A 27,364-nucleotide genomic window follows, 5' to 3' on the forward strand; every position below is an offset into this window, starting at 1 on the left:
TTGGGTTTTAAATTTCATTTGTGTTCAAAAAATGTCCTTATTTATCTGGGTTTAAAATGTCTCGGAATTGTTGCCAGTAAGGTATTGCCATATATTATAATTCCCCAGAGTTTAGTTTCCTGTTTAAACATTCTTTTTTTTTTCTTGTCTTTGTATTTTGGTTTATTCTCTTTTGAATATGATATGGGCACTTTTGGCATCTAATTTAAAAATCACTTACAATTCTGGAGATTGCTCAAAAAGCAGGAAGTGGACTGTGGCGCAGGGCATTCTGGGTCCTTCTCAAAAAAAGTAATAAAACGGGAGGATCCAGTGGTAGCAGGAGAAATGAATGGTTCGTAGTCAGAAGTGGAGTGAAGAGTTTTTATTCTGCACATTTTCCAAAGATAAAAGAGAAATCCTACAACCTCTAAAATCTGATGCCATTCTATTTTATGAAGAAGGAAGTTGTGCTCGGTGTCTTCTTCTGAGGTTTTCATGTTGTTTCCTTCAGCAGTTCTTGGTGCAGCACCCCCACAAGCTAAGAAGGGGAACAGGTTGTTTAATTGCAGAGTATTTGGTTATTTATAATTTCATGCTTTTGTATTGTAAAGCATTTCGGAATGCCTTGTTGCTCAAATGTGTCGTACAAATAGACTTTCTCTGCCTTCCTTCATGTTACAATGACTCCGGTGTAAAAATAAATGTAATAACTTTCTAGAGTTATAATAAAAGCTAGCAAATCTTACTTGTTTTCTGACCTGCACAGTAATAGCTAATTCCCAGATTTGAGTTCCAACCACTTAAAAAAAGGCCAATTAGCTGCTAATAACCAAACTTCATGTATTTTTCATATTACAATCTTTCAGAGGTCAGTAAATGTTAATCTTTCAATTAGTAAGAAATTCAATAGAGCTACTGATTGTCAGGACTCTGGTCATCATGACACTGATACCAAAATGTGAAGAAGCTACCGTCAGCAAACAGAAATCAAACTGATCTTTTGTTTTGTCTTTGCATGTTTTCCTCACATCTTCCGTTCCTCTGTCTCTGCTCTCCGCCTGTAGCTGCTGCGTCTTTTTGTTTGTCTTGTACTGTGATCCAGGGACTGCAGTGAAACTACGGCATGTTATTGTCTTGTGAATCATGTGGAGAGGAGCTGTCACCATAATGTTCAATGCATCTTCTTGTTCTTTTTTTTTTTTTAATCCCTTCACTTCCATCTCTTGATGCCAACTCTGCGCTAAAGTCTCAATGACTTCCCCGAAAACTAAAATAGAGCATCTGATGTTTAGGAAATCCCACATAATCCTTTCCTCTCCCAATCACGAGAATGACAAATTCCGCTTCACCGGCGACGACACAAATGAAACCCGTCCCACACGTTCATCTGAGCACAAAGCCGCATGATACCCGTAGTTTGACAAAAATCCTTCCAGTGCGATGCCACTCGGCAACAAGCTGATTCATCAGTTGTTCCGAGTCGTTCTGAAAGCGGCTGCATTGAAGAGGTTCCAGAAATGATACTTTAATAACCTTCAAATTTCACAAGCAAAAACCAACTAAACCACAGTTATTTAAATGATTTGTGCCAAACATCCGTATGGTGAGCATCATTCCTCCGAGTTAGTGTTACCTGAATAAAATTATTTAGGGGTGCTGTAAACGAATATTTTAGTAATTGAGTGTTCTATCAGTTATTCTTGCGATTAATCGAGTAATTGGGTTAAAAAAAATTGATAAAACTAAATATTGGTAAATCTAACATAACTGCAGTGCTTCTATCGGATAGCAACATCAATCCAATTCTTCATATTTGAGCACCACCAGGCAGCAACTCTGGGAAGAGAAAAGCTGCCGTACTCCAGGCATCCCGCCAGTCAATGTAAGGATGATTATTGGTCCCCCGAAAAACAATAAAAACCTGGATATTAACATCAATCAATAAAATTCTCCCTGACAGAAGTTGAAAATTGGACGTTATGCTGTTAGCACTTAGCTTTCATCAATAACTCGTGACCCGGCTGGAACATGGCGAGCTAAATAATGCCACATAACTCAACGAAGCTTCGAGGCAGATACATTTTTCCCGAGGAATTTTAATAATCGAGGTATTTGAATCATTCGAGGAATCGTTTCAGCCCTGAAATGATTCAACTGTAACCCAGACTGAGGTTTTTGAAATGATTCAATCTAAATAAAGCTAAAGGTGAGCTAGTATTTGCAACAGTTCATTGAAAAGAACAGATACAAAGAACCATCTCTAGTAGAAGGATCAGCTGTTTTACCTCATGATATCAGCAAAGAAAACTAAAGTCTCCTATTTACTGATAGAATCCATGGACTATTTGGAACCAAACACATTAATCTACTTTAACAAACAGGCCTATAACATGTAACATGTCTATGAAGGGACTCATTTCCATGAGTAAAGTTATGCAGGAAACAATCTGGTAAATACAGTGGTGTAATATCCATCAGCAAAACTCCCCCAGGAGGAATATCACTCATCCCATTATGCATTTTCCATCTCACTTTGAGTTTGTCACCAGCGACACAGTCACCATCTAATTTCACATTCCACGTCCTCACTCCCTGCTCCAGTCACAGTGGTATCACATCTTCTCTCCATTTATCATAATATTAAACAGTTAAGACAGAGTTTCGTCTCATCCTGGGCGCCAGGCCTGAGGAAACACAGCAGTAGAAGCAGAATGTGTTCTCAGCCCACTTCAAGGTCTTTTACACCCCAGATTCTCAGTGATTTCACCAACTAAATTATTTATGTTTACCTGCTGGATTATTTTTCCAAGGTTGCACATAACTTTTTCAGAGCTAAACCTTTAGGCTCAGTAGGTAGAGAAAAGCTATGCTGCCTCTGAATAGCATTTTTGCTATAAAGAGGCAGATCTACACCAGCCGCCCTCAGATTTTATGTCCTTGAAATTATACTTAGAAAAATTAATTGCTTGTTTGATCAGAAGCTTCTTATTGCCTTGAAATTAAATATTAATTTATCAAATATATATGAATGTAACCTTAACCTAGTGTCCTTGCCCATAAGGAGTGGCTTAAGAAGCAGTTTGACTGGTCATGAGACCGCTCAGTCAGAAACAACCAATCAGAGCCAGGATGAAGTTCTTAGCGCTGTCAATCATGCTGTACAGCTACTTCCCAATGGTAGAGTGTATTGTGAAGGATCATCCTAGTTAGCTTTGCCACCGATGACAGTTTTCTCCGCCACTCACTAGCACATTTAGCAGTGTGTACACAAGCATAATTGGCAGCGCTGAGAACTTCCTCTTGGCTCTGATTGGTTGTTTATGACCAGAATCTCAGAAACTAAGCGGCAGCTTTGCTAAGCTGAACACTGATGATGCACAAGTCATATATTTTCATACGCAGACCTAAACCTGTCATTACTTATAATATGTAATGAAAGTGTTCGCCATCCTTAGTCTGGACCTGGAAGTCCTGCAGGATGTTCCTTTATTTAATCACTAGATCTCATTTTCAAGAGGGACCTGAAACAAACTTCACTCCCCGCGTGACAGGCGGGAGACTCACCACTGTACTAACGAGGAGAACAAAAATGTGGATGGATGTGAGGGGTCTGGTGCCTAAGACTTTGACAGATGAAGTTCTTCTTACGTACGGACGGACGGACGGACGGACGGATGGATGGATCTTTATTGTCATTGTCACAAGAACAACGAAACTTAAAAGGTGCCATCAGTCAGTGCACATGCTTAAAAACAAAAAATAACTGTCTCACATTTCACACACAATGTAAGAATTAAACAAATGACTGATAAAAAAAAACTAATAAATAAGAACAGTCACATTCTCACATACATCATTCATGATGATTAATGGTTGTTTTTGATTGCATTTAGTTTTGTTATTGCTATCGGGTAGAAACTGTCTCTGAGACGGTTGGTTCTTGTTCTGGTTGCTCTGTATCTTCTGCCTGAATGTGTATGTGGACAGTCTCCATACATTCTGCTATACTGGAGTGATCACTGGCAGCCTCTCTACTCTCATAGTGAAATGCGATATTGGGAGCTTGTTGATGCAGCACATAGTAAAAAAATGCCTTTTTTTGCAAGTTTCTCTGGAGGTTTTCAGGAATATCTATACTTTATTTTTTTAATGACCTCCCACTGGTTTTGTTACCGTAAATGCAGAGAAAATCTCCAACATAATTACCTGTTCTCATTTCTCCTCTCCTGCATGGTTCTGGTTGATGAGTGTCAAACCACCTGGTCCTCTAACCTCAGTTTGCCTCTCATTTTTCCCCATCAATACTCTTTTACTTTCTCCGCTTTCTGCTTTGTTTCTCCATCCTTCCTGTCGCAGCAGGGAAGCACTTCTCTTTGCTTTGCAAACATTTTGATTAGCATGTTTCTGAAATGACCAGTGAACAGCTCCTCTAGCCGATCAGTCACAGCTCTCAGCTAAAAATATTGGTCCCCTGTTGGCACAATTTGTTCAGATTTTGGACAAAATTATTGTAACTAGTCAGCTTCCTGGTAAATATCTAGGGAATATTTTGGACTTCTACAAGTCTTAGTAAAAAGTCAAAGTTGGTAGATTTACAAAATATCTGACCCAGCCTCTTCTTGACATTGGTAGACTGTGCAGATTTTTATAAATTCAGGCAGGACAGGAGAGGAAGACAAAAAGAAATAACAGCAATGTTCTGACCACAAACCAACCCTTTCTTAAATCACTCACTGCAGACTGTGGGCTCAGGCTCTGAATGTTCCTCATGGATCAATAGGTGAAGGAAACAAGTTCTCTCTGTGAAGTGATCACCTTTCCTCTGATGTCATCGCGTGACTCGGTTTGGCAGAGTTTCCATTGTTTTAATAAACTACCTACAGAGAAGAAGAATTAGTTCACATCTTAATTACTTAACTGCATATGCAGTTTTCAAAAATCAACCATATGACAATGACTGGAGAAAGAAAAGGTGTCTTCACACAATCCAGCTTATCTGAAATGATATGGATTTTCTTTATATGATCATGATAAGTTCTCCTTCGTAACACCTTTCATATCATAATTGCCCTCCCATGCAGATCAGATTGTCTTATGTCAGACAGGAGCTGAGTTTTCGTTACAAATGAGCACAAAACTTTGTCAATGTTCTGCTAATTCCCAAAAAAAAAAACACAATTTTGCATATGCTTTGTTTCCATTAAACAAAAACACATTTAAAATTACACTTGTTTACGCAATGAGTTAATAAAAAACACATTGTGCATAAACCTCCCACTACTTCCTTTTGTCTTCTTCGTAGTTTGCGCCAGGGGCAACATCTGGTTGTTTACCATGTGACTCGTGATGCAAATAAAGTCTTTCTATTGCAGTTTTATCATCCTAGCTCCAAACGTTGTTGTTGTTTTTAAAAGCTGCTTTCCTGCAACTTTTTGAGGCAATCTGATCTTTTGGGTTTCTTTTACCTCTATATCATAATCATTAAAATCGCAAAAATAAAAATTTGTAATAATTTACTCTGTCTAATTAATCACTACACCATCAGCATCGCAAGCAAACATATAACTGGAAAATAACAGCTTGTTTTTCTAGAGAAGCTAAAATGACTGGACCTGCTGTCATGTTTGTTTTGCTCTTGTCCTTCTAACTGGCTGATGCAAAGCTTCAGAGAGACTGGAAAATCAGAAGCTGACGCCTGTTCCATGTCCTGCTGATTGCTCCACTGTTCTGCTGTCCTTCACACCTGCTTAAAATCATCATTACTCACTCTGTGTGTGTACACACACTCCTCAATTTGCATTGCTGTCAGATATCGGGGTACTATCAAGTTGGCTGAACCCAAGAGGTTGAGTTGCGTCTTTGTGGCGGTGAAAGTAAAACGGGAAGGCATTGTGAGAAATTGTGAAATGTGTAGCATGTTTCTTTACAACAAAAGCTTTTAATTTGGATAGCTGGAAAACATTAAATTTTATATCTTATCTGTTTATCCAATTTGGGAAAGCTGTCCAGTGTTACGGGCAAATTCCTCTCAGCGGAGTTGCAGAAGTGTTCATAGGTTTCCTGCAGGTATACTCTCAAACCAAAACATGCATCATTGTATGACTTCTAACATGAAAGAGTCATATCACAACTGATAGTCCGGTAAACTCGATTGGGGACCAAAATTGTAACATTTGCTATATTTTCAGCTGCTGCAGTTCGATTTCACACTGCAATGTGTCAATCTAAACTAATTAAAAAACCTGTTCCCTTCCTCACCTGTGGTGGCGCTGCACCAAAAACCACTGAAGAAGACTCTGGGTTTGACTTCCTTCTTCACAATATCTAAATAAAAATGGAGTGGTTTCAGATTTTCAGTGGTGGAGAAAGTACTCATACAATGTACTTAAGTAAAAGTACAAATACACAGACAAAAATTTACTCAAGTAAAAGTCAAAGTACCACATTATTATTTTACTTAAGTAAAAGTAAGAAAGTACAAGCTTTTAAAACTACTTAAGTATTAAAAGTAAAAGTACTTGCCGACCATAATACCTAACGGCTTATATAATGTCATTAAGTGTACCTATCATATTTAGTTTTAATAAATCAGTAATGTACCATTTTAATGAGCAATGCTGCAGATAAAGCATGTTTTTATTGTGTTTACCCCCTGTGACAGTTTAGATTTAGATATTTTATTCTATGCATCAGAATTCCAGGGATGACCTGCAGGGTTACATGTAATTAGGCAAAATGAGAGAAATTATTATACCTTTGAAATGTTTTATTTAATTCAAAATAAACACGTTCAAAAGAAAATTGTTTCCCTGAAAAAAGGGACTTTAAACTGACCTAACAAACATCAAGCGATTTGGAAACATCTAGTCTTTCGTCCTAACAAAACATGAACTTAACTTTTTTGCCAGCTATTTTGAGAGAACTCTTAACAGAAAGGGGCTGACAATAAACACCTTCCAGGCAGGGTGGGTCCGGCTGACTCTGTGGGCGGGAATGTCCGCCAATGTCGCCGGACTTGCGACAATTGCGTCTCATTGGAACCCATATTCTAATTTATTGAATATGACTGTAACTGTTACATGGAGATTATTTTAATGGCGCTGACATTTATTCAATAACCAGGACGTGAAGGAGTTTAACGTCAACTTATATGTAACATTCATGGCGGGAGACGTGATCACGACCGCAGTAATCACTGTTACTTGCAAGTTCATGCTAGCTTATAACAATATACAGTAATCGTATTTATTTACTGCAGTCGAGTTCAACAAAAAGCTTGCTAAGATTACATAAAACTTCACTAACACAAATTAATTTAACATCGATAGCGTTTAGCAACTTAACTTACCTCAATATGTTTTTTCAAATTTGATGGTGAATTTTTGAAAGATAGAATTTCATGCAAAGGCGGCATTGGAATCTCCAGGAAGCGTTTTTTGACCCAGTTATTTCAAAGAAATCTTTTAAATAAGGCCATGGGTGGGGCAGGTCTTCTGGAGGATGACTATCCTTGGACTCCATTCTGAGAGTTAATGATTCTGCAGGTCCTGCGTACTGTGCTGCTCTTCTTGAGGGAGGGTCTAATGGTTATTTCCCGCTTTGGATTGGTTCAGCGGACTGATTCTGCTCTCGCCATTGGATACTTTCAAATTAACGAACAAATCAAAAAACTGAAATGTGTCTTGGATGTAACGAGTAACGAAACGCTATATAGAAATGTAGTGAAGTAGAAAGTACAGATACTTACTGTTAAATGTAGTGGAGTAAAAGTAGAAAGTACCCATTATTAAATCTACTTAAGTAAAGTACAGATACACGAAAATTGTACTTAAGTACAGTAACGAAGTACTTGTACTTCGTTACTTCCCACCACTGCAGATTTTAGTTGTAGGATTTCATGAGCCATTTTTCCAGCTAGTCCTAAACTCGTGCATTTGTTTTGTTTTGTATTTACCCAGAATGCCCGGTGCCATAGTCAGCTTCCTGCCTTTGGAGCGGCCACTGGTCCACTTGGCGTTCACATATGCCAGGGGTGCTTACGTCCAGTCCTTGAGAGCTTCCATCCTGCAACTTTCAGATGCTTCCCTGCTCCAACACACCTGAATCAAATGAACAGTTCATTACCAGGCCTGTTCAGAGCTGATCCTGGTCTGTTGGAGTAAAGATGCTTAAAGGTTGCAAGACAGTAGCTCTCGAGGACTGGACTTAAGCACCCCTGACATATGCATTCGGACCGAACAAGAGTCCACTACAACCGAACCGAGACCGAGGTTAGTAGGCGTTTACTCTTCTTTTCAGAGTTCGATTACACAATCACACTTCTCCAAACAAATCAGGCTTTCTAGACAAATGAACTGCAGTTTACAGGTGGGAATTCACTGTCGAACGTTTTAAGTGTTGTCTAAGAAACACATCTACCAGTGAGAGTGTGAACAAAATCTGGTTAACTTCACAGTATTTAGTGTTTTACTTAGCCAAAGAGTAATGTAGTGAAACTTTGGTAGTTCTTCAGTTCCATAGTTTAGCATCACTAGAAAAATCTACATAACCAAAACTGAAAATCGTGTTCTGTTATGCCTGATGTAGCTAATTTGCATCATGGCTAAATGTGTCTGTTTTGAAGCAAAACAACAATTTCGGTTTTTGTATAATTGCAAATACATGCAGACAGAAGGTTGGGTTAGGGTTAGGGTTACTGAACTCAGAGTTTGGTGATAGGTCAGGTGTGATGTCACACACCTCATTCTGGGAGAAAGCAGGAAGTGGGGTTTGCTGTTTGTTTTGGCGCTAGCTTCCATTAGCAAGACAAGCTGATATAAAATACATTTTTCTCTATATCATGTGTTCAAAGAAACTGAAATAACAGTAAGATTTAATTTACAATTTTTTGCCAATGATTTAGTTTGATATAAGACATCAAATGTGTTTTAAACATGGCTGCCATATTGGAACTCCGGGCTGTTCAGTGACCTCAAGCATAAACATAATGTATTCCCAGTAGTTTCCGGTGTGTGTTTGTTGGTGAGCTGTAGGGGTCAGGTGGTGGACCCTCTCAGTTAGCTCTCAAATGGTACATTTGCTTATAGTTGCACTTCAGTTGAATCTTAAAGCAGCGTATCCTAACAACAGTGACCTCGCCTTATGATTCCTTCTCCCTTTTTGTTCTTCGCTCCTGTGTGGATAACCTGCGGCGTCTTTAATTACCGCAACGTTGCTCCAGAAAACTTTGTCCAAGATGAAGGCTACAAAGCGCTGACGCAGGCCGATCCAGTTAATAGTTAGCTCTGAGACCAAAATCCTCCCTGCCTCATTATGATTCTTCTCCAGTTCCCTCGTCTGAAAGTCCCAGTTTCATGAGAGCATTTCCTAAATTAAATATTAGTTAATAACAGATGAGCAAGCAGAAAAGATGCAATGTGTGTGTGTTTAGCATTTCTTACATTGTAAGGCCCGTTTTTTCCCCCCAACAAATACAACAGTATGAGGACCACCGCTTTCTATGGGAGCCACGGCCGGGGCCTCATCAGAGGAAGAGCTGTGTTTGGGTCCGGATAAACCTGTTAGTGTCAGGGTTCTGCTGTAGAAACGACTGGAAGTCCTTGTGAGCGTAGAAAAACAGATCATGTGCGTGTGTTTGTGTGTGTGACCAGGAAGCAGCTGGTGCTGATGTAACGCTGACTTAAACAGCCACCAGCAGTTAGTAACTCAGCCACACTCCAGGCATTTTGCTAATTACTACTAATAATTATCAGCGTTGCTCTGAAAACAGAGTCCTGCTGCTTCGTTCCATCACGCGGAATCCACTCGCATCCCAACCGAGAATATTTAACTGGATCTAATCGCTCATAACAGACTCGATCCACATCAGTCGCTTTTCAAGATACGTCTGCTTGGATGCTGCGAAGCGACTGCAGAAAAACACGTGATTCATCCTGCAGTCTCATAACAGGAGGCCCGCCCACTCACTCAGAAGTGTGTGTGCGTGTGTGTGTGTGTGCCTCTTTGGAGTCTGCACCCTCACACTTAACCTCAGTGAATCTTAGCATCAGGTCACTGCATAGGCTGTTCATGAACCAGGGGTCCACTGAGTCTATTGGTTAGTGATTGGTTACAGTTCTAGTGTGAAATATGTGAAACAAATCGCCTAAAACTGTTCAGTTAGAATCAAAAGCTGCTACAGGTTCAGAGGTTTAGAAGTGTGGGGCTTGGTGGGGTGGGGGGCGTATAACGTATTTGTCATCTCAAAAGCAACTCCTGGGATCTGCAGTCTCCAGCCAAGTTTCTCCCTCACAGAGCACCCTTTATCCACTAAGCTCCTACAGACTAGCGGCAGGAGCAATTAGAAAACACCTGGTGCAGCTGAGCTCATTGTAGGAGCTACCTCTCAGTGAAACAATCCTGAGAACAGTTCACTGGGATAATAGAAGAACATTGTTTTGTTGGCTTGGTGAAGTCGAAGTGTTAGAACGAGCAGGAGCTTCTTAAAGGGACAGAGGCGCAATTTCAAGATGTTATATTGTAAAGTCAAATTTCCTTTAAAGGGGAAATATTATGTATTTTCCATAACAATTTCATAGCAAAATCAAGTAACTATGTTACCTTCAGAGGTTAATCTGCTGTATGTAAGATAGAATCTGCTCACAGAAACTCACTTCAAAAATCTCTATTCCTTTAAGTTATCAATTGACAGTCGATGCTCGGCATAGTGTGTGTGTGTGTGTGTGTGTGTGTGTCTGGGTGTGTAGGCGTGCGTGTGTGTGCAGGGGTGTGTGTGTGTGTGTAGCACCATACGGTGCAGCAGTGTAGTTTGAGGTGGTGATCCAGGCTGGGATTATATTTGCTGAAGCTTTTTCTAAGAGCCTCCGCTCTCCGTTTGAAGTCTGGAGTGATGCTGCTGTCTTTAAAGACAGAACACTCTCCTCCTTTAACTCGCCATCCACCTCGCTCTCATTTTGTCCTCTCATTAGCAGACCTCACTGGTGCCTGCAGAGGCTCATTATCTGTGCTCACAGTCTTGTTTGTGAGGCTGGCACAGCGTCACCTCTCCAGGCCAAACCCAGTGAGCTGCATTGTTTTGGCTCCGTCCAGCTCTGCAGCCCAGCGACACACACAGCCCAGCGACTTCAGCGTCGTGGTCAGACAACAGAACAGAGAGGTCGCATTATTATGTGCAAACGTTTCCATGGGAACCTCATTACTAGGTTTGTTTCAAGTTTGGGGTGTTTTGTATATAAATATATGCAGAGGGGTTGGGGTTTTTATCTCCTCTTTTTGTATTTCTCAGATAAACAGACAACATGCTGAGGAGTAAAGAACGGGTTTCAGGCGGATTCTGTTCTGGGTTTATCACTAAAACAGTTAAACGATCACTAAAAGGAAGCGAGGTGTTTTAAGTTCAAAATCTCAAAACGTGCCGACTTATGAAAACCTCTTATCGTTCTGAGTTGTTGGAATTGGTTTCATCTCTATAGTTTCTGTTTTGTCTTTTAGTTTTTTACATACTTGTTAATACTGTCAGTATGTTGTGACTGTATAACACGGGACAGCGCCTGTGAAAAAAACTGAAGTCTCCCAGAATCAACTGCAGAAATACGCCGCTTTGTCACAAACAACCAGTCAGAGCCAGGAGGAGGATCTTAATGTGAAAGTTGCTACATTTTTAGAATATGAGTAGAAAACATGAGGAAATTGTCCTACTTGGACTCAAATCATTATAAGTGTCAAAACGTCTTAATTTGTCATCATGGCTTGAGTGCATTTTGTAGTAATCAAGTAAGAATTAGAATTCTAAAATAAAACAATCAATTTCTTTTCTCTCCTTCTACCAAAAACTGGATGATAAAAGTCTTCAGTCTGGTGCTTTGGTCTCAATCAGCCCTTTTATTGAAGGACAATTCTGTACACAGAGACGTCATGATTCATTTTAGTTGTTCTTTCTGTTGTTTTGTTCATTTATATTTTGGACATTTAAAATGTCTTCCAGTTCCAGTGTTAGATGTTCATTAGAATCTGAAGTCTATTGGTCTTGAATGTGTCCGAGCGAAGATGCTCTCAGGACAATATTATCATTTATCGCAATAAATTCTGGGACAATTTATCGCCCAGCAACATTTGTTACCGTGACAGACCGCCTAGTAAGAATTTGTTCCCATTTTCATTAGGAACTATGCTCAAATAAAAAAGACATCTTTTCTCAGCTGGAAATAAAAATGCAACTCATTAGAGAAAATCCAATTGACTTAAAGAGTGTTATGGAGCTCCAGAACCATTAACGATCTCCGAACTGGAACCGCATCCAGAGAATGTCAAGCAGCTTCGTACCAGCATCCCCAGAGTACAGCTGCAGCTTGTCAGCTTTCATTTTCATGCTGATTCTTTTCACACTGGGAAGCGGCGGCGCGTTCTTACTGGAGCAGCCTCTCATATCCCATGCACAAAAACAAAGTTGCATTTAACAGCTTCTTTCTGCACATTTATTATTTAAGGCCTCTGCGTGTGGGCAGAAATAGTCAATTATTTATCTCGAAGCCAAACCAACACAAAGGTCTGGTGTCCACAGGAACCTCGCTTTGTTCCCATCTTCTGCTTTTTCTAATGCAGTTGTGCTTGTTGTTCAGGGGTTTCTAAAATGTCTTTTGAAAAGTGTCTGATGGAATTTGTGAGAAACAAATTGATAAAAAAAAAAAGATTGAAATTCTTTGCGGAACTGGCTCCACTCAGACCAGTAGACATGTTTCTGTTAGAAATATGTCTGATCAACGTCGAAGTTCTGCTCAGACCACGAGGAGAAAACTGGTATCACTTACAAGTCATGATTGTTTTTTTAATATGTTTTTATGTATTTGTGACATATTAAAAAATAAGACATATCAAAAGTTTAAACATAAACTTAAACTAGATTAGCTAGGAAAAGCCTGGAAGGAGCTGGGCTCAAATGTGGGACCTCTGTTACTAACACGTGGTCTACAAACTTACACTCTTTAGTTCCGTTTTTTTTCTTTACAAACACAAATTATCCACAATAAAACCACGTTTTTCATCTGCCACAGAGATATTGTGTCATCACCGTGTCACTCAGTGGCAGACATGCTGCCACTGTTTGGGAATCTGGGAGTTCTAGTGAGAAACTCCAACAACAAACAAGTTATGAAAGTGATAAAACTCTAACTAAACTAGCAGCTTCTGCCTACATACTTTATACAACTTAAAATTTTCATGCTTTTGATTAAATTGTCCCTTTTTTCATCGCCAGTACAACAACCATATATTCCCATTTTTATTTTTTTTTTAATATATTTTGGTCTTCAACAAGTGACAAATTGAACAGATTTTTTTGTTGCACATTGATATCAATAGGAGGTTGTCTTTAAATTTCAGTCTAAGCTTTTCTGATATTTGCTTTTTTGTTTTGGTTTTTACTTGTCTCACATTCTGTTCCCTAAAGAGTTTTAGACCAGTCACTTTTGATTGGACTAAAATGTCCCTTTGGACCTTAAACAATGACCTTTAATTAAAAAATAAATTTAAATATAAATACAGCTCTGGAAAAAATGAAGAGCCCTCTACACTGAAAACCTCCTGGTTCCTCCACCAAATATTGATTTCTGAACTCTTCCTGAGTTCAAACATTAGTGTTGTTGTTGAATATCAACTTTATTTGCATTATTTGAGGTATGGAAGCACTGCAGCCTTTTGTTATTTTGACCATTTCTCATTGTCTGCATATAAATAAAAAATGTTTGCTTGGAATTTCAGAGACATGTTGTCAGTAGTTCATAGAATAAAAGAACAATGTTCATTTTACTCAAACATATCCCTGTAAAGAGTAAAGAGAAACTGATCATTTTTGCAGTGGTCTCTTAATTTTTTCCAGAGCTATATATGTAACATATGCAGTAAGTTATACAAGTCATGTTTTTGGGCTGTGAGAATGAAGCTGGAGTACCCAGAGAGAATCCATGAAATTCACAGGGAGAACATGCAAACTATAAGGTAAGATATTGTATGTTTATAACCTGGTCAGCAGAATATGACAGATCTATAAGTTTAGAAGAAAATAGCAAGAGAAAACTGTAAAGATGCTCAAAGATACAACAAAACATAAACTGTATTGTGGGTTTGTGACAATGAAACTGTTTCAACAAAAGTCAACAAAAGCAGCTCACATAACTGTTTACTCAAACTAGAGCAGATAAATGTAACATTTGAAGCAATAAAACCACTGCGTTGTGCTTGTACTGTGGCCTCACTGCCTGGAGTATTCTCTGCAGCTCGTCTGGAGAGTCTTTGACCTGCTGGATGAGCAGCTCTGTGCCGAGACGCGGCGGATCAGTCCAGAGATAAGCAGTGGAGCCGGCAGGAGTGTGAGCTGCCCTGAAGAGTCAGGGAGATTCTATCAGCTCCATAAAACATGTGCTGTCAGGGAGTGGGGAGGAAAATAAAAGCGTGTTGCTTTGCTGTTTCTGCCAGGATGCGTCTCTACAGGAAGCTTTCATTCTCATTAGAGATCATTCATTTCTCTCTGTTGTTCTTTCTTTCTTTTTTTGGAATGTTCCAGTCATTAAAGTCGACTCCTGAAGGGAAATGTTCTCAGTGTTGATGCAGATCAGAGTATTCAGGAACATGATCACAGGGTCACAAGCCTCAGTCAAAAATTCAAAATCATCTCTCAAAAGATTATGTGGTCTGTGTTAAACAGAATAATAACAATAATAATAATAATGATAAAGAGATGGTTAGAAACTACTGTGATGACTTTTTAGAAAATGAATCAATTAAAGGGGCAGTATGATGTAAAATTGATCCTTTTTTTAGCTTTGTAAAGTAATTGTTTCATCAAAAACACACCTGGAATGTTGCCTTGATTCTTTCATGCATTTTTGAGAAATCCTTTTGTCATGATCTGTGTTTTTTCTGTGTTCATTTTGAGTTCTTTGTGTATTTTCTTTGAGTCTCTGTGCTCTCCTGTCCTCCTCTTGATTGTTTCCCAGGTGTGTCTCATTCCCCGATTACCTTCTGTGTATTTAGTGTCTCCTGTGTCTCTGTGTCGCTGTTGGGTCCTTGTCTCACTTGGCGTCCTGTTCCCTGTCGTCCGTGTGCCCAGTCTCTCGTCTCATCCTTCGTGTACCGGTTGCTACCGGCGTCGAGCCCAGGCGCTGCCCGGCTTTTGGATTTGGTGGACTGGGTCATTTTTGGACATTCTTCATTAAAAACATTTATTTCTTCACATCCTGTGTCTCCCGCCTGCTGTCTTCACCACCTCACACCGTTTTATGACACCTTTAATCTCCATGGTAACACTTCAGTGGTGAAAAACAACCTAGCTCCAGTTCCACCCAACTCCTTCAGACTATCCAGCAGCAATTAGCAAACACTTGGTGGAAGTGGATGTTTGCTGAGCTGCTTCTCAGTGAAACTCTAAGTTTGTCAAAGGGTTAATAGAGGAGCCATGTTGTGATGACTTCCTGAAGGCAGAGTTTCAGAAAGAGCATTTTTAAAGAGACAGAGGCCCAATTTGAAAGGTGTTGAATTAGGAACTCCTATTCTTTTAAGTCATATTTAATATATATAGCATTTTTTGACAGCTGTAGTTAACATAGCATCTTGACTCTGCTATAAAATGACACTATGTGCCTGGAAAACACATAATACTGCCTCTTTAAATAAAGGAACAGGACTGTTTTAATATCACTAATATAAGAGGCTAACGCTAACATCATATAATAACTCTTGTTCATTTTCCTCTCAACATGTTGTGTTTTGGCAGCGTTTAGGTCTTTCTAGCTGTTCTTTTATTAAAAAAGCAACAAGTGGCTGTAATGTTTCCATTTTACTCCAACAGACCAATCAGACTCCATCTACCAGCATTCATAGAGCTGCAAGTCAACTTTGTCACATCCGCCACAATAGCAACCATGGATGCAGAGATAAGGGTGTGTTTGGAGGAAAAACCTCCTACAGAGACACACACACACACACACCTGACCTGATCTTTGAAGCGAAACTTGCTGGACTTTTAAGAATTGCTGTTTGTGCATCTCTGACAACTGAGTGACGATATCAGACATACAAGAATAAATTGTATTATGAAGATGTTTATCATGTTACCTATCTCCCTTTTGCTCTTCCATGAGGATATTCTCATTTCCCGCAGCCTCTGTTTCTACTAAAGTCGTATTGCCAATTATCCACATTAATAATGGCATTTAGCAACAACTGAGAACTGAGCAATTAGCAACACTCGTTTTTACAGTGTCTAAATGCTGAAAAACAAGAGGCAGCATAATGACATGATGCCTGCAAACTGAGAATTTCTGAGAAACAAAGTGTCAGTCATCTTGTTTTCAGATCATCCTAATCTGAACGAGACCATTGTCAGTAAGGAATGTGAAATATTCATCTCAGCATCGTTTTATTTTAATTTTCAAACTGCTTTACGATGCATGAGCAGGTTTTCAGTTGGTGCAGAACAACTGATCTTTGAAGGCTGCAGGTGAAACAAAGTGCTTTGTTTTTCTTTTTCTTTCCTGTTTTTTAACGGTATTCATTTTTACGTTGCTTCTATTGCATCTGCGACAGAGTTGAACTTCAAGACGTTTCAGGTGAGCGAATGCAGGGATCTGCTGACCTCTGCAGCCTATCGGCAAAGTTGCACCAGGAAATGGATTTCTTTGGTTTTTTGCATCACAATGACCAAAACTAAAGTTGACGTCAGCTGAAGACGCGGTGAGATTGAAATGATTCATTGCGAATTGGTTTACACTCGCCATCATTTCCCTCAGTGTTATCCATAAAGCAGAGCGGTGACGCTGTGCGCCGGGTCCCCTCTGGTTGCTGCTCATCTTTTTAAAAAAAACCGGTCACCACAAATTGGATTCAACAAATCCGCAGCTTCCCTCTGATCGAGTTACTCTGTTTATTGCCTCTTATGAGTTTCCTCCGTCAGCATCCAGCGGCTGCAGGAGAACAACCGGCTCCAGGCACAAAAAGGTGGAAGTCACTGGATGCATGTTTCGGTTTTTATTTCTAATATAAACTGCTCTGTGACGATGGGAAGAGCGAACCGACTGATGCTGAATATCCACCAAAAAAAGGAAGCTTTTTTAAGACAGAGTTATTAAATTCACCACTGCATATGTTTTTCTTTTTTCTTTTTTGCGGTGCTCCCTGTAGGCCGTCCTTTAAGCAGGGATTTTCCTGCTGGCATTGTCAGCCGAACACGTGACTCCCAGCTTGGTAGGAAGCAAGACAACACAAACACTTCTGCTGGAAGATGACACGAGCAAGGGTTCCCATGGCAACTGTGGGAAAGACTGGTGGTGTGAGGATGGCACCGGAGTATTGTTCTCATCGGGAGAGTGCTCTGAATCATCTGTCAGTGAACTGTTTGCTGCTGCTGCAGCCACGGAAGGGAGACTGTGTGTTTGTGGAGCTTGTTTGCTGTAGCGAACTGTGTGTGTGTGTGTGTGTGTGTGTGTGTGTGCGTGCGTGCGTGCGTGCGTGTGTGTGTGTGTGTGCGTGCGTGGGTGTGTGTGTGTGTGAGGGGGAGGGGGGGGTGCAGGATACACAACGTTGCTGACTGCTGCCTGCACCTATTGGCTTCCAGGAGACTCAGAATACTCAAACAGCTCAGCAAAAGTTTTCATTCTCCCTGAGGCTTTACTTACATTTTGTCTCACTTATATTTTATTGGGAATTTATCGGATGAACCGACCAAATGCAACCCAGCGTTTGTATTCCCACTGCTAAGGAGCTAATTGTAAAACCGCCGGCTTTGTTGATCTAAACTGACATTTTTGCCCCCTTTTAATAAGTGAAATCATTTGGATAGATTTTGTAACCAGCAGATATGAAATCTTGACACATGTAGCTTGGATTAAGGTCTAGACTCCAGACACAGACACCATGTAGCTCTGGCTGCATGTGTAAAGTGTAACTAACCCCCAAATCAACTTGTTTTTGTTTGTTTTGTTGTTGTTGTTTTCTTTGGTTGTAGTTGTTTTGTTTTGTTTTCTTCATAAACTCTAAATAAGTTATTTAGGGTTCTGTCTTTATACTTCTTTTCAAATTTGGACATTTTTGTGTTAGTTTGTTTAGTTCCACTTTATTTTCGCCTGAGACTGTCTCAGTGCTGCCCCCTTTGGTCACAAATAACTGACCACGTTTGGTCACTTTCGTCTCCTACTCTCCAGTTTCCATTATTTGCTATCATTTAAACATTATTCTTTCTTTCAGTTATTTTTTCTTCCTGTTAAAGAGGATTGTTTTCCTCTCTACTGTTGCTACATGCATGTTCAATATGAGGAGCAGCTGTAAAGTCAATGATACAACGCAAGCAAACTATAGAAATAAAACTGAACTGAACTGAAATCAATGGTGGCAAAAATTTCCCTTGAAAACTAAACACACACATTGATAACAACCATCTAGTCCAGAGGATCTGGCTCGTATTTGCAGACTTTTAGCTCACGCTTCCTTCCTGACAGCAGTGTGATTTCCTAACAGCCTCTGACTTGAAGAGTTGCTTTAACCTGAAGGCATGCAGGGCATGATGTGAAAACAAACACAGGCAACAGAGACTGACTGTAGCTGTGCCAGATCAGCAGGACGGTGCTAAACCTCCCTCTGATGGAATCTCTGAGCCGACGCTCACTGCTGCAGGCCTCCGTCAGCGCTTCCACAGCTCAGCCATTCAACTCATTCTTTGCTGCACAGCCAGTTCCTCTGCCACTGCACCGGCTGATATAGATTTTACTTACATACTGTATATGACTTTGTTGATGCAATTTAAAGGGCATCTACACGCTGGAGTACTAGGGGCATGGTAGGTACAGGGATAGAGGAAGAGTAAATCTCTGACAATAAAGAAACTAGAAACTTTCCAGAAAAAACCAGGACATTTCTGAGTTGGAAAAGTTGAAGGTTTGCTAGAAAAACCTCGGAAATGTCAAGATTACTCTCAGAAATTCCCTGGAAACAGCAAGCAAATTTTTGAGTTTGAAAAGTTAAAATTTTGTTAGAAAAAAAAAATGTAATCAAGCCTAGACATTTTCTAGGAAAAACATGGACATTTCTGAATTTCAAAAGTCTGAAGTTTTTTTGACTTGTCAAATTCAGAAAATGTCCAGATTTTTCTCTAAAATGTCTGAGATTGAGCTAAAAATTTCTCATTTTTTTGTTCGTTTTGTTTTTCTAGTCAATTTTGACTTTTCAAACTCAGAAAATGTCTGAGTTTTTTTGGTGGAAAGGTACTCATTCTTTTGTTTTTATCTTCAATGATCCTAAAGCAGCTTCATAGGCCCATTAGCCCTGTTTAATCCTCCTTAAAGGGGCGGTGTCATGTATTATCCAGGCACTTTGTTTTATTTTATAGCACAATCAAGTAACTATGTTATCTTCCGTGGTTATAAAAAACACTATATATACATCAAATGGCTTAAAAGAAATGTAACTTCCTAGCATGACCTTTTATAAAAGACAGGTGTGGTAATATTTCTAATTCCTAAATGACATCCTGGTCGACTAAGCAAGACCCGATCCAGTCTAACACATTACCAGTCTCTCCCACTTTTTAATCAGAATGTTGTCAAAAGCAACAGAAGTTTCTTAAAGTGATCCTGGTTGAGATGTGTGTGATTTAAAACTCTGATCAAGTCTTGTGGTGTAGTCAAAGGCCTACAAGTAACAAAACCGAAAGAGCTACTTAGGTGCAAAGGTTGTAACTCTGCGCTTAGGCAAATATTGTAAACTCACAGTGATCAGAGTAATGAAGCGCCTCTCATCTCTGCACACAAAGCCTGGTGGAGCAGCTCCGGTTCAACCAACGTCTTAATGAGAACTGAAAGTGATGGAAGTTTGTTGCCAACTGGGTCACGCTTAGTCAGCTATTAAGGGATGAATACAACTTTTTAACAAAACGCTAACTGAAAAGCATCAAATGTTTAACAAGATCCAAAAAGAAAAACCAAAAAAACTCCTAGCATCTTTTCTGGGCCAAGAACAGGACAGCATTGTCCTACAAACATCCCACAGTGTGTCCCAGTTACCTGCACTGCGGAGCAGAGGAGACGGCTCTCTGGGCGGACACACACACACACACACGCACACACACACACACACAGGAAGAATCGGTACGACACAGAAAGACACATTTTAATAAAACATCTCACAGTTCCAGCGCTAAACATGTTAAGTGCCATGGTTTTAATTTGATTTGATTTATTTTTCTATCAAAAAATATTATTTCACTGCAGAATTATTACAAGCACATTTTTTTCAGTTTTTTTTCTTTGTGTTTGTTGGTCATTGTGTGACCTGCTCTGTGTTTACCTGTTCGGTTGAAATTATTCATGATATGAGAGTAATAAAATAAAAATAATTCAGGGTTTTTCTACGTAGCGAGCAAATGCTCATATTATCTGTTCTGAGAACCTCAATAAATATATCTTATGTATTTAGAAATAATAGAAAGAAATCATCTCTCAAAAAGAACTCCAGGTCTTCAGTAGATTAGATATCAAGGAGGATTATATTTATTTTCTCTTTCTCCAAATTCAAGAGTTCATCAGATAATTTGTTTTTATCATATTTTCGCCTGCATCCAAATGTATATCTTTTTGCATACAATAAATATCTCTGTCACAAACAGCATTATGAGGTACAAAGACACAGCAGTTTCAACAGGAAATCAGATAATATGCAATATTAAACCAAAACATGAAGTTCAGCTTCAATCTCCTGTTTCAGATTAGTTCCCCAAGTTTCTTATGGATTAAATTGGATGTTTGGCTATTTGCAAAATTAAGCCGTTTCAACAATAACCAATAAAAAAACACATCAAAACAAAAGAAAGAGGAGGGAGAACATCAGCCGACTGCTGTAAAATATCCAGGAGCACAATGAGCTCCAGCTCAGAACAGACACATTGTTCTCAGACGTTGTCTCATAATTGCAGGTTTAATGCAGGTGGAAATGATCTGCATTAATCAAGAGAGACGCTGGGATTCTCATGTCAGAGGCTTTGTGTGGAGTTCCGATGTCGATTACACAGAGAACCACAGCAACCAGAAAACCGCCCTCCTTCCTCCACCCGTCTTTCTCTGCCTTTGCTTTTCGTTCCTTAGGCTGGTTTCACAGGGTCTGCATGCTCCGCCTCTTTTCCTCCCATTGAGCCTGATTGTCGTGTCTGACTGTCAGAGATGGAGGAGAAGTGACCAGTGGACAGATTCACTGCAGCAGCGCCGCTCTGCCTGGCCAATACTGCTGAAATAAAATACCAAGTCAATTCTTCTTTCAAATATTCATGTTTTTTTTGTTGTTTTTAATTAAAATAACTTCTGCACTAATGTGTTGCCCTTCTAATGTTTCATTTACGCACCTTCACGTTTGCTGATGTTTCCACTGTTCTGTGTGTTTTATTGGAATTTCAACTGACAGACGAACACAAAGTCATCTCTGGTAAAACTGAAGCAAAATGATAAGTTAACTTTCAAACTTTTTTATTGATAAAGTTAAAAAGTGGATATGGGAATGCACAAGCTAAGGCTCTGATTGGTTGTTTCTGGTTAGCAGAAGGCAGAGGAGCTCTTTTATTCCCCCACACATAGTCTGTCTCATATTGAACTGTGAGTTTCAACAAATATGTAATATATATATATATATTTTTTTTTTATATATATATAAAAGTCACCTGCTGCAGCTTTAGTGAAACGTCTCTAGCTGCCATATTGGAAGGTGAACCTACGCCCCAGGTTCAAGTTTTTTGAAAACTCCAACCGGTTTTCTTCCATTATTGTCCAGCGTTTAGCAGAATTCATCTCTAAATCATCTCTGATTAGCTTTCTTGTTCCTGCTGAAGAAAACCATCCCACAGCATGATGCTGCCACTAACATCTTCTAGAGTGTCAATGGTATGCTGTTGACAGCTTTGGACGTCTTGTCGCAGATCAAAGCTAAAGAAAAAACAAAATACTGCAGGATCAAGACTGAACATATGCACCATATTTACCATTTGTTGTTCATTTTAAAGAATACCGATTTAACAGCCTGACAGGACCTGCCTCCATTTTTATTTTAGCTTAATTTCATTAAACCGAACAAGAAGTCTTCCTTTCTCAACTTCCTGCTCCAAATACAAAAATGTAAGGGACTCTTCTCGAACAAGATTAATGTAATCCTTTTGCATGTAATCCCTCACTTTCCATACTTGGATAGATTCTTTGGAAAATATGAGATTATGAGATTAATGTTCATCTCACAGCTGAATTTAAGAGCTTAGGAAGCAGACGTGCTCTGCGTTGGTGGAGACAGTCCTCACTCTGTCCAATTAAAATCTTTGGCAGCAAAGAGATTTTAATGCTGTTTGATGTCAGAAACATTCACAAAGAGAAGCAAAAAAAAAAAAAACATACATGGAATTTGAAACAACACATCAGCTCAGAGGTTCTAGATGAAATTATAAATATTACATTAGATAGGAGTTTGGTGTGTACATTCCCCACACTGTAGCTTAGAACAAAAAAAATACTAAAAAGTAAGTTGGTTTTGGCATATTAATGTGTCCTCATGGAGGGGACTGCTCCTGGACGTTAGGCGCTGCACTGCAGCGTCGCCGGCCGCAGGCTGCTCAGGTTCTTGTTCTTCAGCTGTGGTGGGCTCGCGCATTTCAGGGCGTCCCGGGGCGACATTGCGGCCTTGGTCTGTCCCATCCACCTCACCAGGGAGATGATGTTACAGTCGCACTGCCACGGGTTCTCATGCAGGTACAGCTTCCTCAGCGCTGAGGTGAAGGACAAAGGAGACTGTAACCAGGGCACGGGGAGTGGAAGGAAAAGGAATTGGGTCCATCTAACCTGGCATATGGCTGAACATGTTTCCATCCACTGTCTTCAGGCGGTTTCCACTGAGTCCAAGCTGGGAGAGGTTGGGCACGTTGCTGAACGCACCAGATGGCAGCTGCTCCAGCTCATTGTTCCTCAGGTAGAGCTCCTGGTTCAATAAGAAGCTAATTTAGTTTGCCTTATGGATTGAACTTTATATAGAAAACTTGAAGAACATTGACAGTGTGAGGTCATCTCTTTATGGTGTTTCCACGTCCTAAAAATTAAAGTCCAAAACTGCAAGATTTGCTACATTTTCAGCTGGTGTGGTTTCCTTTCACACTGCTAGTTGTCCAATAATCTGAACTGAATGAAATACCTGTTTCCCTCCTTGCCTGTGGTGGCGCTGTGCGAAGGAAACAACATAAAAACCTCTGAAGAAAGCACTGAGCCCAACTTCCTTCTTCACAAAATATAAATAAAAATGGAGTGTCATCAGATTTTAGCGATGGAAGGATTTCTCTCTGGCTGCTTTGTGCTTTTAGAGCGGTTCCAGGCAGGTTGCCAGATCTTGCAAGAGAAACAAGCAACCAGCTACATGAAAACCAGCCCAAAACAGCTTAACATGGCACCTATACAAATCCATGAGATTTTAAAGTGATTTTACAGTGTATCCCTACATATCACGCTGCACAAACTACCTACCATTCATGTTTTTGCTTTATTGTGGGGAGCTGGGAAATAATCTCTTTTTTTTTTTCAGGAAAGAAATTCAAGCCCAAATTAGCAGCTTCATGTTCAAAAACATGACACCCCAAAAAACTCCTTAAATTTGGAAGAGACTTTAGAAGAGAACATGCCCAAAGTTGCTTATTGTCTCCTTCAAGTCAAAAGTGATTTTTTTTTTTTTTTGCTAAATCATCTTTCAGCAAAAAAAGAAAAAAAAGGTGGTCAGTTTTATAATGACAAGTGGACTCGCTCCCAGGTCCGCTTAGAGTTCACATACACATTCAAACCTCGCCAGAGTTCACTGCAACCAAACCAGCCATCGGTGGATCAGAGTTTGCTTTTTTGGTCCACTTCAGAGTTTGATTACACTTTCACACCTCCACAAACGAACTGGAGTTGAATTAAAGCGGACCGAACAGGCTTGGAGGGAATGCAACCTTAGTTATTTTTTCACACTTCCTGTGAAGGCAACGCTGTTGTTACCTGCAGGTTGCTAAGGCCATCCAGAGCTGACTGGCTCAGTGTTGACAGGAGGTTGTTGTCCAGAACCAGCATCTCCAGTGATCCCAGCGGCCGGAATGCTCCAGATGGGACAGTTTTCAGACTGAGTTATGTGAGACAAATTCTCCAGATTAGTGCATTAATAGGCAGCTGATTATAGGACAATACAACAACAGAATTCATGTCATTGGCAAACAGATTATTAGCATTCACTTCACACTGTGACATACATTTAAAGAAATTAAGACTCAAAAAGATAAATTACAACAATGTATTTTAAAGTTTTTGCAGAAAATTAAGAACATAAAGTGAGGCCTTTTAGCACCATACATGCAACACCTTGAAAAGTAATGAATGCACTCTTACATTTTGGTGTGTTATGGGATAATAAAAGATAAACAGCAATTAGTTTATCGCTCATAAAATGAAATAACAATCTACAAAGGGTTTTTTATGATTTATTATCCTGAGGAACTCTCAGTTAATATTTTGTAGAACCACCTTTCTCTGAAACATTTTTAGAGGGTATCAGAGGGGTGCTGGTGCCTATCTCCAGCGAGACATTTTGGGCAAGAGGAGGGGTCACCCTGGACAGGTCGCCAGTCCATCACAGACTGTGCCAAACAATCCGGACTAATTGAAAACGTGTTCCCCTCCTCGCCTGTGGTGGCGCTACACCAAGAACCACTGAAGGAAACGACAGAAAGAGTATCTCTGAAGAAGACACTGAGAGCAACTTTCTTCTTCACAAAATGTAAACATAAATGGAGTGATGTCAGATTTTAGCGATAGTAGGGTTTCTCTTTACTTTGGTAATAGACCACAAGCCTTTTCTTCCGTTAGCGTTAGACTAGTATGGTTGTTTTTGGTTGTATTTTCCCAGAATGCCCTGCGCTACAGTCCACTTTCTGCTTTTAGAGCAGTCTTTGGTCTGTTTGGTGTTTACATATGCATTCAAACTGCACTAGAGTTTACTTTAACCAAACCGAGACCTAGGTTTTTAGGAGGACCAGAGTTCGCTTCATGTGTTCTGCATCAGAGTTCAATGATGCATTCACGCCTCCCCCATCGAACCGGACTTTCTAGGCAAATAAACTCCCATTAGATCATTTAGTGGACTAAACAAGGTTGGTGTGAATTAGCCCTTATCGACTGAATTGGGTTTTTCTTTGCCATTTCTTCTTTGCAAAATAGCTCAGGCTTCGTCAGAAAGCCGGAGAACATCTCTGAACATCTCAAGTCTTAATTGAATCAGTCAAATCAAAACCGTTTTTATCTGCATAGTGACAAATTACGTCAATGTGAAAAGACGTTCAGTATTATTTAATTTTAAGATATACTCATCTAATAAGGACATATCATCATTAACAGATTACTAAAGAATTTTATCAAAGCATTTTGCCCTTTGAGGACATTAATAGGGCCCAAAATGAAAATGGGTTTGACATCCCACTCCACTGTAGATCATGCTGTAAGTTCAGGATCATTGTCCTACTGGAAGGTGATGCTCCAACCAGTCTCTTGTTCAGCTTCCAACAGATAAATATAGAGCAATGAATGATTTCTATTATGTATATGATTTTGTACGGAAGACAAATTGTTTCATTTAGGTCACACATTCTTTTTGTTGCTTATATTATGGCTGTAATGTGACAAGATGTGAAAAGAACAAGAGTATAAATAGTACCGTGAGGTGCTGTATTTTGTGGGTTCATCCTGTTCATATATTGAATTCTTTTTAATACTTGAATACCATATATTATAGTGACCTGTTGTTGTCCAGATTAAGGAACAGGAGCTGTCTGAGTCCAGTGAAGGCTTTGGGAGAGATCCTTTGGATTCGATTCAGGGAAAGGTCCAACACTTTGAGGGCAATCAAAGGTTTGAAGGCGTTAGATGGAAGCACTGTCAGCGCATTAAGAGGTAGATCGAGGTCTGAGAGGTTCCTCATGCCAGCAAACATCTCAGATTTGAGAATCCCAATCTGGTTCTGGCCCAGCATGAGGAAACGAAGGTTCAGGAGATCCTGCCGGGGAGGTAAAAAATAAAAATGAAAACAGAGTTTTGGTAAGATTACGGCGTAGAATGGAGGAACACACTGTCCTTTTCTTTTTTACCACCTTACCTGAAACCCCCGTGGGGGGAGCACTGTGATGTGGTTGCCATAAAGGTTGAGCAGCATCAGTTGCTTGACACCAGAAAAGGCTTTGGGGTGGATGGATTTGATTGCATTTCGTTCCAGGTTGATGCTCTCAATCCTGGGCGCTGATCTAAATGAATTGGCCTTTAGGGTTGTTATGCCATTCTCACCTTTTTGCAGCAGGGGGGAAAAAAATATTAGTCTTGCAACTACACCTGTAAAAAAAATGACTTCAGAGTGAGATACACTCAAATGCAACTTAGACATATGTCAAAGAACGATCTGATTATCCGAATGCCACTCACCCAGTTTGAGGATCCAAGCATCCGGCGGCAGATTGGAGGGAAGGCTACGAAGACCCTTTTTATGACAGTTGACTTCGGACTTTTCTGGGTTGGACTTCCTGGAGCATTTGCAGACATCGGGGCAGCTTACCACAGCCTGCACCACGCTAAGAAAGACCAACACCAACTGAGTCCAGGGCAGCATCTTCACTGCAAAATGAATAATGGAAGAAAAAAATCAGCAAAGAAAAACGTTTTGAAACTGTGAGGAATAATCAGCTTGTAAAGGGGAAAAAAGACTAACTTTATGTCAAACTATATGGCAACCCCTTCCAGTGGCATTTTAAGATAAAACACTCATTTAAAGATAATGTTAGTATGATTATCATTTCAGTTCAGTCTGCACATTTTAAAATCTATGATAAATGAAAAAAATAAACAAACTCCAAGTGTTTTCCTCCTCTTGGAGCTGCTTACCTGGACTGGTTGCCGTCCCACTTTCTAGCCAGCACAGATGTCTTTGCTTTTTGTTGTCACAAGCACAACGTCCTGAAATTTTATTTCCCTTTGGGTCCAATAAAGTATTTTTGAACTGAGTCCCAATCCGTTCTGCAAGCAGCAGTTGACGATTTAAAGCAAGAAGCTCAACTGTCTGGTCCTTGAACTGCAAAGTTCACAAACAATGCTCCTTTCAGACTCAGGATTCACTGGATGCTTTGCTCTGCCAGCAATCTGAATGAAGAGGATGAAGATCTGCAGAATGTGAGCTGTCTGACAACACAGAGCAGACAGTGAGAGCAAGGTGTGAAACTACCAGAGGTCCAGGTTCTGTAAAGTAACAGAATACAGAGAAATGTGGCATTCACAGATTATGGCACAGATCCACGTTAAACACACCGTTCCACTGTGCA

At 39.9% G+C, this 27,364-nt stretch overlaps 1 protein-coding gene and 1 long non-coding RNA gene across 3 annotated transcripts in view; one reads left to right on the forward strand and one right to left on the reverse strand.

Annotated features, from left to right (window-relative positions):
* LOC114158235 (uncharacterized) overlaps positions 1-17,438 on the forward strand; it is a 30,909-nt gene extending 13,471 nt beyond the window's left edge. The window contains exons 3-4 of one of the 2 annotated variants that reach the window (XR_003598369.1): positions 15,824-16,971; positions 17,168-17,438. This is a non-coding gene — a long non-coding RNA (uncharacterized LOC114158235). The remainder of the gene's footprint in view (positions 1-15,823; positions 16,972-17,167) is intronic. The other variant, XR_003598370.1, reaches the window with a different exon arrangement.
* Positions 17,439-21,679: 4,241 nt separating this feature from the next.
* Positions 21,680-26,660, reverse strand: LOC114158799 (leucine-rich repeat-containing protein 15). The gene is made up of 6 exons (XM_028040663.1): positions 26,475-26,660; positions 26,155-26,339; positions 25,799-26,055; positions 24,012-24,132; positions 22,833-22,968; positions 21,680-22,759 (listed from the first exon to the last, which is right to left on the reverse strand). Exons 1-6 carry the CDS (start codon positions 26,656-26,658, stop codon positions 22,569-22,571), a joined length of 1,074 nt encoding a protein of 357 aa, XP_027896464.1. The 5' UTR covers positions 26,659-26,660; the 3' UTR covers positions 21,680-22,568.
* Positions 26,661-27,364: the final 704 nt, after the last annotated feature.

This window comes from Xiphophorus couchianus, chromosome 15 (genome assembly GCF_001444195.1).
Source record: "Xiphophorus couchianus chromosome 15, X_couchianus-1.0, whole genome shotgun sequence".
In the NCBI taxonomy this organism is placed as follows: Eukaryota; Metazoa; Chordata; class Actinopteri; order Cyprinodontiformes; family Poeciliidae; genus Xiphophorus; species Xiphophorus couchianus.

What these genes read in the sequence shown, in the direction of transcription:
- LOC114158799 (XM_028040663.1), bottom strand. Translation starts at nt 26,658, where the DNA reads ATGCTGCCCTGGACTCAGTTGGTGTTGGTCTTTCTTAGCGTGGTGCAG. An exon ending in TGCTTGGATCCTCAAACTGG is followed by an intron (nt 26,340 to 26,474) that starts GTGAGTGGCATT and finishes TGCTGCAAAAAG; the next exon opens with GTGAGAATGGCATAACAACC. An exon ending in CATGTTCAGCCATATGCCAG is followed by an intron (nt 22,760 to 22,832) that starts GTTAGATGGACC and finishes CCTTCACCTCAG; the next exon opens with CGCTGAGGAAGCTGTACCTG.